Source organism: Podarcis bocagei (assembly GCF_964188305.1).
Source record: "Podarcis bocagei genome assembly, chromosome: 4".
Lineage (NCBI taxonomy): Eukaryota > Metazoa > Chordata > Lepidosauria > Squamata > Lacertidae > Podarcis > Podarcis bocagei.
The window spans coordinates 15,559,356-15,577,168 of record NC_138128.1 but is presented as its reverse complement, the minus strand read 5'-3'; the positions used below and the strand labels follow the sequence as shown (position 1 = coordinate 15,577,168).

Genomic DNA, 17,813 nt, shown 5'->3' with positions numbered 1-17,813 from the left:
CCTCTCCCTCCACTGTGTGAAGTGACGGCCCAGATGCGGCTTCAATCTAACTTCCATTGCTTCTTTTCCCAGTGTTCCGAAAGTTTACTTGTCCGTACACTAAGCGTTGCTCCGGGCCAGTGTCAGCCACCCAGAGTACTTGGCAAACCAAAGCATAAGGAAGTGCAGCTGCAATGGGGTAAGCTGGAAAGAGGAGCTTGCTTTCGTAATTGGTTTTCTCCTGTGCCAACAGTACAGTTTCGTTTCGTTTTCGTTTGTTAAAAAGGTACCTGCAACTGAGAGCCAGTATGGTGTAGTGGTTAAGAGCGGTAGTCTCGTAATCTGGGGAACCGGGTTTGAGTCTCCGCTCCTCCACATGCAGCTGCTGGGTGACCTTGGGCCAGTCATACTTCTTTGAAGTCTCTCAGCCTCACTCACCTCACAGAGTGTTTGTTGTGGGGGAGGAAGGGAAAGGAGATTGTTAGCCGCTTTGAGACTCCTTAAAGGGTGTGAAAGGCGGGATATCAAATCCAAACTCTTCTTCTTCTTCTTCAACTACAGTAAATAAAAGTCCATCTAGCTCAGTATTGTCAACTCTACCGGCAGCACCTCTTTGGGGTTTTATACTGCAGCTTTTTCCCAGACGGAGGTGGCATACGGGGCGGGGGGGGGCGGATATAATAATATATAAAGGTAAAGAGGCCCCTGACTGTTAAGTCCAGTCGCGGACGACTCTGGGGTTGCGGTGCTCATCTCACTTTACTGGCTGAGGGAGCTGGCGTTTGTCCGCAGACAGTTTTTCTGGGTAATGTGGCCAGTATGACTAAGGCGCTTCTGGCAAACGAGGGCAGCACACGGAAATGCCATTTACCTTCCCGCCGGAGCAGTACCTATGTATCTACTTGCACTTTGACGTGGTTTCGAACTGCTAGGTTGGCAGGAGCAGGGACCGAGCAACGGGAGCTCACCCCGTCGCGGGGATTCGAACCGCCGACCTTCTGATTGGCAAGCTATAGGCTCTGTGATTTAGGCCACAGCACCACCCGCATCTCTCATAATAATATATAGGATTACTATATTGTAAATGATTAGTGTTAGATGTCTAATGGGTTTCCATAGGAAATGGAGATTTTAGTACAGTGGTACCTCGGGTTACATATGCTTCAGGTTACATATGCTTCGAGTTACAGACTCCGCTAACTCAGAAATATTACCTCGGGTTAAGAATTTTGCTTCAGGATGAGAACAGAAATCGTGCTCCGGCGGCACAGCAGCAGCAGGAGGCCCCATTAGCTAAAGTGGTGCTTCAGGTTAAGAACAGTTTCAGGTTAAGAACAGACCTCCGGAACAAATTAAGTACAGTGGTACCTCAGGTTAAGTAATTAATTCATTCCGGAAAAGCATAAAAAAATAAATAAAAATGATATGTTATATCAAGCAGCAATGGGGGAAGTAAGGACGCATCTTGGACAAAGAGTGGGAAGTCAACTTTTGGGGGGGGGGTTATTAAATTTGATGTAATTTGGCATTGATTTGTTTAAAAATTGGAAAACTAATAAATATTATTTGGCCAAAAAAACACCCCACACACACCAACTTAATACAGCTTCTGGAGGATGCCTTTCTTTACCCTGAGGCTTTTGACACTATTATTTTAGGACCCACCTTATTTTTATGGTTGTAAGTTGTTTTAAACCGTTTTCCTTGTTGTGTTTTACTGTTGTGACATGACCTGGGACCTTAGGGTGAAGGACAGGCAATGAATAAATGTTAAGAATATAGTAATTATTATAATGTCTTTTTTATTATTATTCAGATGCTCCTCCTGTGTCAGACAGCAGTTGTCACATCTCGGCATACAGTGTAGAAATGACTGGCCCCGAAGAGGCGACATCGGAGGTGTATCACGGTCTGGGTCTCGAGTGCACGGTTGGTGATCTCCTGCCTGGGACAACCTATCACTTCAGAGTGAGGGCCCTGAATGACGGAGGGGTAAGCCTAAGCGTTAGAGTGGGTCCTTGGGGAAACCATTGGGTTGAAATTGCAGCTCTGATCAGGACCTTGTGACAATATTCCTATTTAATAATAATAATAATAATAATAATAATAATAATAATAATAATAATAATTTATTATTTATACCCCACCCATCTGGCTGGGTCTCCCCAGCCACTCTGGGCGGCTTCCAACAGAACACTAAAATACAATAACCTATTAAACATTAAAAGCTTCCCTAAACAGGGCTGCCTGCAGATGTCTTCTAAAAGTTTGGTAGTTATTTTTCTCTTTGACACCTGGTGGGAGGGCGTTCCACAGGGAGGGTGCCACTACCGAGAAGGCCCTCTGCCTGGTTCCCTGTAACTTGGCTTCTCGTAGCAAGGGAACTGCCAGAAGGCCCTCGGAGCTGGACCTCAGTGTCCGGGCAGAACGATGGAGGTGGAGATGCTCCTTCAGGTATACATTACATGGCCTATCTTCAAGGAGTTTAATGTGTTCCCTCCCTTTTCATTCTTACAGCAATATTTCTATTTATTTATTACATTGCATGGCCTATCTTCAAGGAGCTTAATATGCCCTTCCCTTTTTTATCCTTACATCAACTCTGTGTGAGGAAGGTCAGGCTGAGAGGTACTGACCAGTCCAAAGGCTCTGACCTAGACCCTGCATTAACCATCTGAGGCCCTTATTTGTGTCCCTCTTACACCAGACGTCTGGAGGGGGAACACACACACGAGAATGGGCCTTTTTTGCAGTGTTTGTGGAAGACTCCCCCCAGGGAGATTTGTCTAACGCCTGCATTATACATCTTTAGGCACCAGGCGAAAGTTTAAACAGATGGTATGGGTATGACCCATGTCTCCCTGGTACTTTTCCTCAGTGTTCGAATGTAGGGTTGTACCCCACAAAGCCATACTCAAGAGTAGGCTTATTGGCATCAATAGTCAAGGCCAGTTTCAGTGGGCCTACCCTGAGTGTGACTTGGTTGAATACAACCCATAATATCTTACGCAACAGGCTACGAGCTAGTTTCTTTCCTTGGCCATAGGCTAGGCTTCTGGGATTCTACACTGAATGTTCAAGAGCATTATATCTGTGGAGAAGGAGGGTTTGCTAGCAATTCTGAGACACTTGCTGTGAAGGACTGGGGACTTCACTTTGGCCAGGAGGGGAAGAAATCCTCTTATTGGGCCAAGAGGTTGTTTGCTGCACAGATACGGCTTTTGAAGTGTGGGGAGGAAAATGAAGAGAAATGTCCACCAAGATCCTTCATTTAAACATACTAACAAATAGTATGTGCGGTTTATATTGTGTAATAATATATATGTTTTATTTTCCTTCCTTTAGTATGGGACGTATTCCGAAGCCACAATAATCACAACCACTGCTGGGCCCCCCGGGCAGTGCAGACCACCTTTCCTTGCCTTCATTTCTGATACAAGTGTACTTGTTAGCTGGGAGGTAAGAGGAGCGCTTTTTAAGTGCCGTAATTTTCATTTCGCAGCCCCCACGTAGGGCTTATCCACACTTAACCTTTCCAGGCACAGGTCCACACTCTTTGGGTGTTGTTGCTGCTGATGTTTTTGACCCTGAGCTTTCCCCATGTAAAGCCACTCTTTAGCGCTCAATCGGAGCAAACGTGAATTCGAGTTTTCTGCAGATTGCTGTTTGCTCCGATTGAGCTTTAAAGAGCTGGTTTTTGTGGGGGAAAGCTCCAGAGCAAAAAACAAACAAACACAGAGCCACTCAGACAAAGCGCTTTAAAGCATGGACTCTTCCTGGAAAGAGCAGAGGAAAGGTAAGTGTGCATAAGCCCTTAAATAAACAAGAGTCCCGGTCTGCTTCTGCAGCAAAACAAGTTGGTAGAATCACGATACGATAGAATCAATCACACCACGGTGGGTGAACGACGTTTTGAATGCTCCCTTGCCATTGAAAATAAAAACTGCAAATGGAAAACTTTACACAGAACGTAGAGAACCATGCTAGAAATTTTCTCCCTCCTTTGCTGGTTCCTTAATTGCAGCAGTGAGTATTCACTTTAATGTAACAGATGCTATCAAAAATAGCATCCCCCTGTTGGCTATTTGCAGTATGGTAGCGCTGCAGCGAGCTTGCTGGGGAGACCATGCATTAAAAAGGGACTCAAAAATAACTTAAACAAGGTTTTAATAACAAAAACAAAAACTCCATTTACACTAAATACATCAACAAACCAGACCCAACCACCAACCCATCCCCCAGGGTAAAGGGAGAGCTACACCCAATTGCTGACACAGTTTAATCAGTACAACTCAGCAGCACCTGCTATGTTTCACAGCTGTAAAGCTGGGTCTCGTTATTTTGCTCTGGCCCCTTAAAGACATACACATCGAGTGGAACAATGATGAACCTTTACATTTAAAGAAACCATTCAACACCCCCACCTGCAGCTCCAGGGTCTCAGACAGCCCTTCATCTGCTGCCGGATTCTTTTGACTAGAAATTCCATGCAAAGTTTATGTTTTTACCATTGAGTTGTGGCCCTGTCCCAGATAGGCCCCTATCATCCATTCTGGCCTTTTTTTTAGGATTCTGCCACTTTTGCAGCTGCCGTTCAAATTTTGGTGCTTTTTAAATTGGGCTCCATTTTCTCTCAGAAACGCCTAGCTGAAGCAGCAGGATTCAATCATGTCACCTGTATCTGTATCTCAACCTGGTTTTCTTCCCCTTTCTCATCACTACAGCCCTGTGAGGTAGGCTAGGCTGAGAAAAAGTGAGTAGCCCAAGGCCACTCAAAGAGCTTCATGGCTGAGTGGAGATTTGAGTCCTAGTCTGTGGCTGCAAACACACTATTAACTTTATGGAAAATTCCCTCCCTGCCTCAAATAATTTCGGGCACTGTAGTTTGGGTGTTGGAAATTGTAACTCTGTGAGAAGTGAACTACAGTTCCCAGGGCATTTTGAGGATGGGGGGAGAATCTGCTTAAAATGTGCTTTAAAAGAATAGTGTGTATTCCTGACTCGATCCACTTAAGCATGCTGACTTGTGGACCATAGTTTACGTTCCAGAGCACAGCCCGTGTACATTTTAGCATAGAAGTCTTTAAAAAGTGGCATCATGGAACACACACACCTTTATTATTTCAGGTGTGTACTGAAGAAAATGTTAAATGAGCTTTAAATGCCACTGCTTCAAAGTGATAGCATTTGTTTAAAGGCAATTTAATCTGGCAGGTGCATCTAGAGTTCTGTTATCTCTGTAGATTTACCAGAAAGTCACAGGTGAATTGTCAAGGCTCCCCCCCCCCCCCCGTGTACAAAGGGCGATGAAGGTTTTTACGCTGTCAAAAACGACTCGTAAGGCTGCAAAAGGTCAACTGCTACATTTCCATTGGAAGTATGCAGAGTTTGAAAGTTTGAAATAAATGAGTGCGGGTTGTGTGATGATCACAATCCGTAGCCTTTCATTCCTCGAGAAAACAATAATTTAGCAGACTGAATCTTAAACCACTATTCCGAAAGCCTAAATGTGTGATTGTAGAATCCCTGGCGGAGTTTTGTCTGTCTCCTTAACCCCTTTTTGTATCACGTCGTCCTCAGCGTCTCTGCCTGGCAATGTGACCCAGATGTGTAAGAATAACCCCTTTCTCCTTGGCTGAGGCCAAAAGGGCCTGAGGTTTGCCTCGCCCACCGTCCTCCATAAGAGCCAACTCCTAAGGGCCGTTCTTGTTTTTGCAGAATCACTATTTAACCCTTCCTTTCCCTTAGAATTGGGACACAGGTGGTGCTGTGGGTTAATCCACAGAGCCTAGGACTTGCTGATCAGAAGGTTGGCAGTTCAAATCCCCGCGATGGGGTGAGCTCCCCTTGCTCGTTCCCTGCTCCTGCCAACCTAGCAGTTCGAAAGCATGTCAAAGTGTAAGTAGATGAATAGGTACCGCTCTGGCAGGAAGGTAAACGGTGTTTCTGTGCGCTGCTCTGGTTCGCCAGAAGCAGCTTAGTCATGCTGGCCATATGACCCGGAAGCTGCACACTGGCTCCCTCAGCCAATAAAGCGAGATGAGCGCCACAGCCCCAGAGTTGTTTGCGACTGGACCTAACGGTCAGGGGGCCCTTTACCTTTACCCTTAGAAACCCAAAGCAGACTGAGAACCTAGCCTGCACGCCCCCCACTCCCGGAAACAATTCTGGATGGCTTAACTTTCTGTTCCAAAGCATTTCATATCTTGATTAGGTCTCGGCTTCCTGCTGATTTCCTCTCAGTGGAATTCCGCTCATTCCTGATTTTAGAAATCTGCACTGAAACACAGCTGGAACAGCACTGCTGGAGACTGCCAGTGCTAAGAAAATAGTTTTAAATCAGGATGGACCTCTATTCTTGAGATTCTCACTCCCTCCTCAGCCACACATCCAGGCACAATTTAAATTCTCTCTGTTGTTGTTGTTTTTAGCACTTGCCTTCCTGTCAACCTGTGTAAGGCCATTTTAGGCTCAGATATGACCCAACAGGTTTGTGTTTGTGTTTCAGAGTCCCGAGAGCTTTGGTGCTGACATCTCAGAATACAGACTGGAGTGGGGAGAAGACGCAGAGTCCTTAGAACTCGTGTACAGTGGCACAGGCAACTCCTTTGAAATCAGCCAGTTATCAGCCGCAGCACACTATTTCTGTAGGCTACAGGTAAATCGAGACGCTTAACTTTAGGATAAGACGGCTAGATCGTGAAGAGGGCTTGCTTTACGTTGCTGCCGGGAGGTACCTCCTTTCTTCTTTACGCGAGTGTGAAATAATGTGGGGTTTTTTGCGAACAAGTTAGGATCTAGGTAGAATCAAAATGGAATTTTAGTTCCAAATACTACAAGCTTTAATTCTATGGATAATTGCAGTCTGTGAGGACATCGAGACCAGAGCCGGCCCAGCCATTAGGCAAGGTAAGGCTGCTGCCTCAGGCGGCAGAAGCCCCCCAGGCTCACACATTTACTCAGTCCTGCTAAGTCATGATTTGGCTTGTCCTGCAATCCAAGCCGTTGGCTCAGAAGATTGAAATGGGGAAGATAGTTGTTTTTTTTATATGCAACTTATAATATTGGAGTAATCTTTATTGAAAATATAAAAGATATACAAAGCCACTTATACCCAGCATGGAAGAGTTCATTCAATTGTACACATTCATTATTATTTTTAAAGAGTAGCATAAAGTCAACAATGTTTTACATGAGATCTCTTTTCCATTCTCTCAGATTTTTATGTTTGAAATGTTCTGTGCAAGAGCTGCTTTTTCATGAAAGCCAACATTTTACAAGCCATGAATCCATTCATTATATAGTAAAAGAAACACAACAACGCAAGTAAACTTCTAAAAAATATGTCATGATTTTCAACATTAAATGCAATCAAGAGGAGCTAGTAATTAATGCTGCTTTTCACTGTACACAATGCTTATATTGCTGTGATAGTTGTCTAAAAACGAGAGCATTATTATATAGTATAGGCACAACTCTCCAGGTCATGGGGTCCGTATTTGTTTGCTGGTCTGCATTGAACAATTAACTGTTTATAAGCGGACTGTTGTCAGCCCATGTTCCGCCTTTTGTTTCGTTAAGCACTCCACAGTCTTCACATTATTTCCCCCCACAGCCAACACTTCCAATATTTTACAGATGGGAATATTGTGACCTCCCAGTCATGTGAGCAATTATGACCTCCCAGTCTCGGATGAATTTGACTTTGTAACTCCAGTCTTCGATATCTCCATGCCCCGAGAGGCCTTGGGTGTGATGAGCACGTGATGTAATGCCATGAATGTTTCACTCCGCAGGCAATAAACCAGGCAGGAGCAGGACCTTACAGTGACCTGGTGACCTGTACAGCCCCAGCGTCGGTCCCTGATGCTGTGACCACTCTCTGCGTATCCGATGATGAGCACTTGGATTCCTCTCCAATTTCACCCTTTGTGTGCCTTGTATTGAACTGGGAAGAACCGTGCAATAATGGGTCTGAGATTATTTCTTACAACGTCGACCTCGGCGATGTTATTATCCCGGTGGGGAACGTCACAAGTTACGTCGTTAGCGACCTGCTTCCAGAAACCACATTCCGGTAAGTGAGAGTTTAGAACTGCAGCCGTTTTTTTGGTCCGGTGGGTACATTTTGAGTTTTGAGAAAGTGCTGTTGTTGGGTGCCAGTCACAAAATGGCTTCCAGAGGGGACATGGGATAACACAAGATGGCTACCATGGGAGCATGGCATAACACAACATTTTATAAAAGCACACTCATTGCTGCTTCCCCTTTGTGTTGTGTTGAGTTGAGTTGTGTTGTGTTGTGTTGTGTTGTGTTGTGTCACTGCTTATTTATGCAAAACCTTTTGGTCTGAACATCCCCCAGAGCAATGAACAACATACTAATGCAAAACAACAAACATACACTCAAAACAACCAAGCAATCCAAACAATATAACATAGCAAAATCATTGTCCCGTCAAGTGATTGACAGGCACAACAAACACACATCCAACATACACAGAGAGCTCACAGGACAGGGATAGACAACCTGGAGAGCATCTCCCACCTGGGGGTAGCAAGGCCCTCTCACTTGTAGCTACCCATGCTTCAGATTGTGGGAGCGCTTCATGGAGCCCTGGGCCGATCTGTTTACTGTCATCATTCACTCAGGGTTTTGACCTTCTTTTTGGTCTTTAGATGTTTGGAAACTATGATAGCTGTTCTAGCATTGCAGTGCAAATGAGAACAGATTGAACTAATTATAACGTACATCCTAAATATGGGGAACAATTAAAGGTTTTGCTTCACGGTGCAGTGTGCTCATTTTTCAGATTTTGGGCAGTGATTATTAAGTGTGCATATTAGCTCTGTTAATGTATCTTTGTGGATAAATAAGTGGCTTAGCTGATAATTATTATGATGATTCTTCTTTTTTCTTCCCCTGTGGACTTCTGAGAAATTATTTTAATTTAGGAATGAATGTCGGTAAAAGGTCGGACGGCGAATATTAATTCTAAGATTGCTCAAAGCTGCCCCATCCTCGGGCCTCTTTCTAATGCCTCTTCAATCCAAATTATCTCTAATAATGGCAAGGGACGGGGAAAATGCACACTGAATTTTATTATTAGTTATTGCCTGTTCGGTGCTTCCAGGGTGCTTCATGACCATTAGTGGACCATTAGTATCAGCCCCATCAAACTGGGAACGGAGGCTTAAAGGAATTATTTACCCAATGTCATTCATAAGAACATAAGAAGACCGGGCCAATGACCCGTCTAGTCCAGTATGGTGTTCTCACAGTGGCCAATCAGATTCCAACGGGAAGCCTGCAAACAGGACCAGACTTGGGGCCTTGCCCATCTGTGGCTACTGCTACACAACACCCACTCAAGAGAATGGCAGCTGTGTGCCGAAAAGAAGGGTTGTGTTAAGCATTTATCACAGAGATTACAAGGTGCAAAGAAATCTGTCCATCGGGGGGGGGGGGGGAGATGCTAGACTAAATGAGCCTTTGTCCAGCAGGCCTCTTAATCTTCTTATGAAAAAATCGCTCCTGAAGATGGGTCAGCGGTAACTCTCAAGGTGCCAGTGAAATTAACTCTTTATTCAAAGAAATAAAACAGCTCAGGCCTAGTGAGCACAACAACTCTTGCCCCTATGAGGTGATTGTGAAGATCTCCGAGTCTCCTCCTTCCCTGAGTCCTTCTCAAGCAGCCTGAGACTTTGTCCCTTGTCCGTCCCTGCTCCGCCCTCTTCTGGCCTCTTTTGGTTCTGGGAGACCATCAGGGAACAGACCCCCTGGAGAGCCAGTGTGGTGTAGTGGTTAAGAGCGGTAGTCTTGCAATCCGGGGAACCGGGTTCGCGTCTCCGCTCCTCCACATGCAGCTGCTGGGTGACCTTGGGCCAGTCACACTTCTCTGAAGTCTCTCAGCCCCACTCACCTCACAGAGTGTTTGTTGTGGGGGAGGAAGGGGAAAGGAGAATGTTAGCCGCTTTGAGACTCCTTAGGGTAGTGATAAAGCGGGATATCAAATCCAAACTCTTCTTCTTCTTCTTCAGCAGCCTGCCTCTGCTCTGCCTCTTGGGGCCCCTCCTCTCCAGCCTCCACATCTGCCTCTGATTCTGGACTTCTCTCTGCCACAGCCTCCTCCTGCTCACTAAACCCTGTTGCCTCTTCAGCTTTCAACACCACCTTCTCCCAGTCTGCTCCCTCTTCTCCCTATGACCACTCATCATCGTCCCACCACCAGTCCCCTGGCTCGGAGCCTTTCTTCCCAAACTCATGCCTCCCTTCACTCCTCTGCGTCCAGCCAGTCCATGAAACTTACTATGCTGGACTGGCCATGTCTTGCTCCAGAATTTGGGCGATTAATGGCGCAAGCAGTACATACATAGCCCTCTTCCATGATGCTCATCTTTAAAACTTTCTGCCTTACATTCTGTAGGCGAATTGCTATGAAGAGGTCATCCTGCAATTTCTTTTTCAAAAAAATTGTTTTCTTTGAAATGTTTTCCTCCCCTTAAATCCTCTAGATTTCATACAGCAACATACACTTCTTAAATAAAACCCACTGCTATTTTTAAGGAATCCGCTTGTCTCTTTCGTATCAAATGAACAACAAACCTAAAAGCATTAACTAGGTATTCTGATTGAAAAGACTGCTGCACTTGATCTGTCTGGTGAGAAACATAAGAGATTATTGTCCAGACAGAAGCAATGACCCAGGACAGGACATTTGTATCTTTTTAATGTTCTCCATCAGCTTTACGTTTGCAAGTCCAGTAGAGAGCTGCCGGTGTCCTTCAAGGAATGATGACTCAACACCAAACCTTGGGTGCTCCATTGCAAATCATAGAGGATGTCATTTTAAATCGCGAATGTAACATTTAGCAAAGGCTGCTGCAAAATTGTTCTGTGTTGCTTGTCTTTGTAGCCGCAGCAGCAACTTCCGCTCCTTCTCCATCATTCTTATTATCACCTACGTAATTTTTATACTGCTTCATATTTCAAAGCGACATTATGCTTTTTTCTTGCATCTTTGCAACTGCTGCTTCCCGCATTGTTTTTGCTGCATTTGAGGCACCAATGTGACCTCTTTGGGGTGCAAGCCCAGGCAGAATGTATGGAGCGCCCAGGCGACAAGACCCCCCTCTTGGCATCATTGAAGTGAGCCAGAGGAAATCAGAGCAATACATTTGGCACCAGGTTCATTCAAGATTAGTTATACTCATAGTAGACTCACTGAAAGTCCATCCATCGATTTCAGTGAGTCTCCTCTGAATATAATCGGATATCACCCATAATTTGCTCTGCACTTACCATTTTACAATAATTTACTCAGTGTGCTTTTAATTCATTTGTTTATTTGATAATTTCTGTCCCATCCTTCAGGACACATCACAAAACCACCACAAAGACAGTAGGATTTATATATATATATATAAAAACTTAATGCAAAAAGCTAAAACAGCACTGATAATGCAAATCATGGTTTAAACTGCTCTTTTAAAGGCTCGTGAAGTAAAGCAGTTTTTGTCTGGTTCGGAAAAAATATGTCGGTGGCTATATTTGCATGTCGTGATAAACCATGGTTTATCATGACAAGAACAAATTCAGGCATACTTTGGGCTCTTGTCTCTTCCTTTTTTTTCATATAAATTTTTATTAATTTTCCAGCACAATTGTACAATTTTATCCAAATTTTAACAAATTACTCTTTTGGACTTCCTTCAGTTTCTCTGGTAATCATCCGTAATTACTCTTCAATACGCATTCCCTTCATTGTATTGCCATTTAACTTCCCTCCCTTTTCTATTTCTTTTTACCAATACATCTTAAACTTTTACAGTGCTTCTTGAAACCCCACTAGCGTTGTTTGCACATCACATACATTTTTCAGATAATCTACAAACTTTCCCCAATCTTCGATGAACTTTTGGTTTTGAACATATCTTATTTTCCCAGTCAATTTGTCCAGTTCCGCATAGTCCGTCAATTTCATTCTCCATTCTTGAATCGTCGGTATTTCCTCTTGTTTCCATTTCTGAGCCAATAAAGTTCTTGCTGCCATAACTGCATACTGAAATAATTTACAGTCTTTTCTTCTTATTTCTTTTCCTGTGATCCCTAAAAGAAAGACTTCTGGTTTCTTAACAAAAGTATATTTTAACATTTTTTCAATTCATTGTTGTCAGGGCTGCCACTCAGTCCCAGCTCACATAGGACCACGTTAGCCAGCGTTCAGGTTAAAAGAGTCTTTATTGGATTACAGCTTCCATTTCCAAACTGCGATATGCAGCCCTACTTCTTCTAGGTCAGACCGGCGAAGACCCGTCTGAGTCTCCGCCTCTAGCACACCAGCTTAATACCCTAGCCTTGCTCCACCTCCTGCGCCTTTCCCTCCGTCTCTGGGTCCTTCTGCCCCCCGGGGTCTCCTTTTTCCTACTCTCTTCTGACGCGGACCCCCCTGACCTTTCCGCCTCCTTGCGGCGGGCTTTGGGACCTGGTTCACTCTCTGGGCTGCTTACTGCGCCAGCTTCCGCTACATTTGAACTTGGCGCGCGCGCCCAACTCTCAACCTTCCTCTTGATCGTTTCGTCGCTCCCCGAGGTGGGCGTGACTACTCCTGACTCATGCCCTCCCTCCTTCTGAAAGCCTCCGGAACCCGATATCTGGTCCCCTTTCTCCCCGCTGTTCCCGTCTGGGTACGTGGGTCCCGATCTCCAACTGCTGCTCTCTGATTCCTCTCTGGACCCTTCTTCCTGGGGTGTCCCCCTGCTTTCCCCCCTTGCTCTGACTGCTGGCGCTCCCTTCTGGGAATCCTCGGACTCACTGGATAAGCTCGGCGATCTCGGTTCGTCATCCCCACTCATCTTTCCTTCGTATTCCTCCCCCTCGCTCTCTGTCTCCTCCCTTCTCTGCGTCTCTGCTTCTGAACCCCTGACAATTGTATATCGCTTCCCAGAAACTCTTCACTTTCTTACATTCCCACCACATTCCCTCTTTCTCTTTACATTTCCAACACTTATTACATGTTTTATACATTTTTGCAAGTTTTACCGGTGTAATGTACCATCTATAAAACATTTTCATCACATTTTCCTTCAACCCCATGCATGCAGTAAATTTTAAATTTTCCTTCCATAATTTTTCCCAATCTTCAAATTGAATATTATATCCAAAATCTTTGGCCCATTGTATCATTACTGATTTGATTTCTTCATCTTTCGTACACCATTCCAACAATATCTTATACATTTTTGACAAAATTTTATATTCATTATTTATTATATCTGTTTGGAACTTAGAGTCTTTTTCTGCATAACCACTTTCCTTTATATCTTTTTTAAACATTTCATTTACCTGGAAATAATGCAACCAATCATATACGTGATCTTTAACTTGTTCATATGGTTTTAATTTTCATTTTCCGCCTTCTTTAGTTACCAATTCTCCGTACGTAGCCCATTTACCTCTCATATTGATTTTCTTTACGCACATAACCTCCAACGGAGACAGCCAATGTGGAACCCTTGGTTCCAAAAGACTTTTATACCTGTCCTATACTTCTATTAACGAGTTCCTGAAAATGTGGTTCCCAAATCCTTTATGAACTTTCTTCTTATCACACCATAGGTAAGCATGCCAACCAAAACTGTTATCAAAACCTTCAAGGTCTAATAGTTCCATATTTTCTAATTTAATCCATTCCTTTAACCAGCAAAGACATGCTGCTTCATAATATAATTTCATATCTGGCAGGGCGAAGCCTCCTCTTTCTTTCACATCTGTTAATAATTTATATTTTATTCTTGGCTTCTTGCCCTGCCAGATATACCTTGAAATCACTCTTTGCCAGTCCTTAAAAATCCCTACCCCCTTGATAATGGGAATAGTCTGAAATAAAAATAGCATCTTGGGAAGCACGCTCATCTTTATCGTAAAAATTCTGCCCCAAAAGGACAGTTTCATTCTACCCCACACCTCCAGGGGCTCTTGTCTCTTCCAGTGTGACTGTAAGGATGATTTTGAGGCTTGTACTTCCTTTTTCTAATTAACCAACAACAACAATTCATGTCATGTTAAACCTCACAAACGGTGCTAAATCTTAAATAGGGCATGTCTGAAAGAAGCAAACTCAGTCCATAGTTTTTGAGTTAGTAACACAAGTAATGGCCTGTTTAAAATTATTTGGAAAGCAGTATGACCTTGTCATTGCAAAAAGGCATGCAGCTTTTCTGTATGAGTAGGTGCTTCTTGTGTTATTTAAAGAAGGAAATTGTCCAACTGGGCAATTAATCATTTACACCACAAACTTTGGTTTTTATATTTCCCAATTTGCAAAGCATTGGGCCAAGTCAGTCAGCCAGAAAATTGATGGTACTGGTTCTGGTTGAGCAATTGGGTTCTCATAAATAACGTTAACTGCTGGTTAATGGGTCTGATGAAGATGAAATATTTGATTTTGTGCCCCAAAGTGGTTAGACCTTTCCGGCATCATGGCATTAATTGTTTGCGCAGAGACAGCCAAAACGTTGTCCTACCTGAGGCAAAATCATCCAAATTGCTTGCCCCATGATAAACATGCAAATCAGATAATTAACAGTTCACTCCCCTGTAATGGTACCTCAAAATTTTCTATCTGAGATTGCGTAATTCAGAGATTGCCATCTATGCTGGTGACACTCGTTTAATTTTGGGAGGAGCATCTTGGTATATATGGTACCCACAGCAGTGCCTCAAAAATTGAAATGTCCCTGTTATTTGGAAGAGGTTGATAAGCCCTGATGCAGACCATGGAAGTTTCTGTTGCTGCAACCCCATCTGCACCATGGCCAACTGGCTAGTTTTATTTACCAGTAAATCTGCTCCTGCTCTCATATATTTTCAAAGAACGGTTTCTGTCATCCTGACTTAATGCAAAAATACATCATTAGTTAGTTAATCAACTTGGCAGGAGCTCCTTGACTTTAATATAGCCCCATGGGGGCCGGGGGGAGAGACACACTCCATGTTAACCCTTTTGACCAATACACATTTAGACATTCTCATTTCATTGTCAATAAAGCCATTATACTTCACCTCCTCTGCATCAAGCAAGGGGCAGAAAGAAAACCAATAGGCTCAAAACCAGCTTTTAACGTAATCCTTTTTTCTCTCCCCATCCCGTACCCCTTGCTTTGCTGCTTTCCTACCATAGGATCCGGGTTCAGGCTGTAAATGGCATCGGAGCGGGACCTTTTAGCCACTCGATTAAAGCCAAGACCAGGCCTCTGCCCCCTTTACCTCCTCGGCTAGAGTGCACTGCAGCCGGTCCTCAGAGCCTGAAGTTGAAGTGGGGGGAGAGCAGCTCCAAGCAGCACACTGCCGACGACATGCTGTACATCTTGCAGATTGAGGACAAGAACAAGAGGTAAGAAGAGGAAAGAGGATGGGGCTCCTTCTGATCTGCAGCTTTCTGTAGGCACGGAAATAAGGAAAGAGGTGCTTCGCTCATTCTGCTTAGAGGTGCTGGTGTTGCAAGCCCAAAAGAGGGTCCTAGTCTAGGTTAAAATGCAGCTACAGTGGTACCTCGGGTTACATACGCTTCAGGTTACAGACGCTTCAGGTTACAGATTCCGCTAACCCAGAAATAGTACCTCGGGTTAAGAACTTTGCTTCAGGATGGGAACAGAAATCGTGCTTCCAGGAGGTCCCATTAGCTAAAGTGCTTCAGGTTAAGAACAGTTTCAGGTTAAGAACGGACCTCCGGAACGAATTAAGTACTTAACCCGAGGTACCACTGTATAAGTGACAGCAGTGCCGGATTTATGTACAGTGGTACCTCGGGTTACAGATGCTTCCGGTTACAGACTCCGCTAACCCAGAAATAGTACCTCAGGTTAAGAACTTTGCTTCAGGATGAGAACAGAAATTGCGTGGCGGCGGCAGCGGGAGGCCCCATTAGCTAAAGTGGTACCTCAGGTTAAGAACAGTTTCAGGTTCAGAACGGACCTCCAGAACGAATTAAGTTCTTAACCCGAGGTACCACTGTATAAGCCAAACAAGCTATAGCTTAGGGCCCCACTCTCTTGGGGGCCCCTAAAAAAATTAAAGGGGGGGAAACTGAGTGTACATTTCCAAAATAAAAGATAAAATAAATATTACTTTGATAAAATACATATTTTGTTACGTGCAAATGGCTTTAGATACCTATTAGGTCCATAAATTACCATATAGCATATATTCAGCACAAAAAACAGTGACGATTTGTTGTTGACAAAGGACAGCTGGACATATAAAGGGCCCCATTACCTTCAGTAGCTTAGGGCCTTATCAAACCCAAATCTGGCCCTGAGTGACAGGGTGGGAAGGTGGGAACGGGTTAAAAACTATTAGTCCCCTTGCTGAAAACAGTTGCTGGGATTCACCACTGGCAAATGGAATATAGGTGCTTCCCCAAAGTACATGTTACATTCAGATTGATGCGTTCTAGTTGCTGCTAGATATGCTGCTGCCCTCCATGCTTGCAGCAGTAATCTTCTTGTAGCAGAATTTAAATTTATTTGCATGTTGTCTAATCAAGCGATTTCCAAGAATATGCTCCTAGATTTTCAGAGGGGATCAGCTTGCCACCTGGTTCCCTTGAGTCCCATATTTTAGCCCATTAGCCGTTCTAAGGAGACTGGCAGGAACGGTTCTGTCTCATGCTTATTGTCGTGGGTATCGTGAACTGCAATTATTTCCTTCGAAAGCTGCATAGTGGTAAAAGTGCCGTGAGCACCATATAAGCCCCCCGCATTTATAGCAATCATGTCACCCTTTACGAATATAAGACACCAGTTGGATTGTGCTCGTTGAAAGATGACTTGATTTGTCCTTTCTTGATCGGTTTAAGAAGCAGAAAATGAATAATTCATAGCATAGTTTTGAATTGCCATATAAGCAACGCTCGGGGCAAACAAATCTTGTTACCCACTGGCCTAAGTGCTTCCCTTAGCCAAGCGTTAACTAGGTCGCAGCAGCCCCAAAAGGATGTGCTTATTATCTTACAGCAGACAGAGTATCTCGCTTCAGTGGGCTCCCTGATCTGGACCAGAACTATACAGCCAGACGTGAAAAACATCAAATAGCTGGGTTTGAATAGGATTGGGGGAGAGGGAGGAGAGTGAACAAATTGTAGTAATTTGTTCTAATGGGTTTAATTCGACCTTATTAGAACCAGCTTCATCAAGCCACATGTTTCATTCATCAGGAAAGGTCAGAAATGTTGTTTGAGCTCTTCCCATGCCACGTAAATGACATATGAGCAACTGCTCTGGAGTTGTTTTGTAATATAATGCCCATTGCTCACCTCTTCCCACCTCTGATGCTGGTGTTTGTCTCAAATGACTTTTTTTTCCTGATTCGCTTTGGGAAGCGGGCAATATTCAGACTTAGTCAGAAATCTCAGTTTTTGATTTAGATTCATTTCACAAAATGTAGCTGTCATGACCGGACATGTTTGCCCTGGCTTTTTCTTTTTCTTCGAAGAAATTTCTCCTGCTCCTGTTGTAATTGCTTCACTTTGTTCATTTGCCTGCTGTGGAAAGAACTAAGAGATTCCTAATTCAGAGTCAGTTATGTCACAAGTTTATTTAGGATGTCATTTCCAGAGTTCAAGGAAGCTCACAAATCATAAGTATAGCATCAGTGGAACAATATAAAATGTGTGTGTGTGTGTGTGTGTGTGTGTGTGTAAGTAGGTAGAAAGAAAGAAAGAAAGAAAGAAAGAAAGAAAGAAAGAAAGAAAGAAAGAAAGAAAGAACATTTTTATTTGCCTGGGACTTTAATGTTGATTATTTTTTTTTAATGGTGTTTCAGAATGTGTCTGT

The 17,813-nt window shown here is 43.8% G+C and overlaps 1 protein-coding gene across 2 annotated transcripts in view; it reads left to right on the top strand.

Moving 5' to 3' along the window:
- The window catches only part of FNDC3B (fibronectin type III domain containing 3B), a 289,308-nt gene that overhangs the window by 251,033 nt on the left and 20,462 nt on the right, over nt 1-17,813 (top strand). For both annotated transcript variants that reach the window (XM_081190007.1, XM_081190006.1), the window contains exons 18-23: nt 73-178; nt 1,796-1,971; nt 3,325-3,438; nt 6,488-6,637; nt 7,776-8,056; nt 15,161-15,373. In XM_081190007.1, the coding sequence (XP_081046133.1) occupies nt 73-178; nt 1,796-1,971; nt 3,325-3,438; nt 6,488-6,637; nt 7,776-8,056; nt 15,161-15,373 (1,040 nt within the window). The remainder of the gene's footprint in view (nt 1-72; nt 179-1,795; nt 1,972-3,324; nt 3,439-6,487; nt 6,638-7,775; nt 8,057-15,160; nt 15,374-17,813) is intronic.